At 43.4% G+C, this 1447-nt stretch overlaps 1 gene segment (V, D, J or C); it reads right to left on the bottom strand.

Moving 5' to 3' along the window:
- Positions 1-397: 397 nt before the first annotated feature.
- Positions 398-844, bottom strand: LOC103276123. The segment is given in 2 exon segments: positions 398-714; positions 799-844. Coding segments are annotated over 2 exon segments (363 nt in total).
- Between the last annotated feature and the right edge of the window lie 603 nt (positions 845-1447).

Genomic DNA, 1447 nt, shown 5'->3' with positions numbered 1-1447 from the left:
TGCTGGCAGGAAGGGAAAGTTCATAAAATGGAAGGTTTTTAACAATTTGTGGAAGAGTTAAAATTTGATCAACCAGATTTTTTTTCCCAAATATTTACAAATGCACTCACAATCTTATGTTCTCACTGATATCCTCAAGAGAACTTTCCTATCAGCTTTATTAACTGGATGTATTTCCCAACCCCTGAATGAAAATTTAAATGATGTTGTAGAGTAAGTTTTGTAGGTAAAATTTCCCATATAATTATAGTATAGACACATTTCTATTATTTCTTTACTTCAATAGATTATCCCCATATTCTAAGAAAGGATACGACCTCATAATTCTTGTCACTGCCTCATTCCTAGCACAGCTACCTTCTCTCTCAGGGTTTCTGTCACTCTCAGGATGTGGGTTTCACGCTGTGTGTCTTGCACAGTAATATATGGCCGTGTCCTCAGGTCTCAGGCTTTTCAGCTCCATATAGCCTGTGTTTGAAGATGTGTCACTAGTCATGGTGACTCTGTTCTGGAACTTCTGTGCATAGTTTGTCTCACCATCTTCAGGGTCAATTCTTCCAACCCACTCAAGTCCTTGTCCAGGAACCTGCCGCACCCAGTGCATAAAGTAGCTGGTGAAGGTGTATCCAGAAGCCTTGCAGGAAACTTTCACTGAGGCCCCTGGTTTCCTCACCTCAGCCCCAGACTGAACAAACTGGACCTGGGAGTGGGCACCTGTGGAGAGGAGACACAAATGGATCAAATTACCCTTGACAGATCTTGGTCCCCTTTAAACGCTAGGACTGGGGAGCCCCTTACCTGTAGCTGCTGCCACAAAAAGCAAGATCCTCCAGGACCAGGTCATGATGAAGAGCTGTGCTCTCTGGAACTTCTCTAGAGGGGCGATGTGTTGCTGGGGGATGCCCTCAGGACACAGATGTATCCATATTTAACTCAGAAGACATCAGCTCATTTACATATGCATGAGGCAGTCAATTAATAGCCTAAGACCTGACTCAGCTTGAGAAAGAGAAGCTCGATGACACAGGTACCATGTAGCAGTCATGTTGACATCTAAGTCCTAATCTTGCTTATGGATATATGACCCTTGTCATTCCCTGAGTTCTATGTGCACAGAGTTCCTTCATTGAAGAAAAATTCCTCTCAGAACACACTCCTCATTGGGACCTACATTTTATTAACATGGAAACCACCTGAATCATCTGGGACCATCAATATCTGTGACCCTTAGCAGTTGCTTTTACCCAATCCCAGTCCCATTAACAGAAGCATAGCCCAGTGGTCACTTGGAAGGAGTGACCACTTGTCCCATGTAAATGTCTCTGAAGTTCCATGGGCAGCAATAACATGTGGTCACTCCTGGAACAGTTCCTTCAGCACATGTCTATGTGTCCTGTTCTCCCAGGCTCCTCTATGAAACAAAACAAATAAACTTGCTTTAAAGACT

Source organism: Carlito syrichta, unplaced genomic scaffold (assembly GCF_000164805.1).
Source record: "Carlito syrichta isolate Samal-C Ts95f unplaced genomic scaffold, Tarsius_syrichta-2.0.1 Scaffold315929, whole genome shotgun sequence".
Classification (NCBI taxonomy): Eukaryota; Metazoa; Chordata; class Mammalia; order Primates; family Tarsiidae; genus Carlito; species Carlito syrichta.
This window is presented reverse-complemented; position numbering and strand designations above follow the sequence as displayed.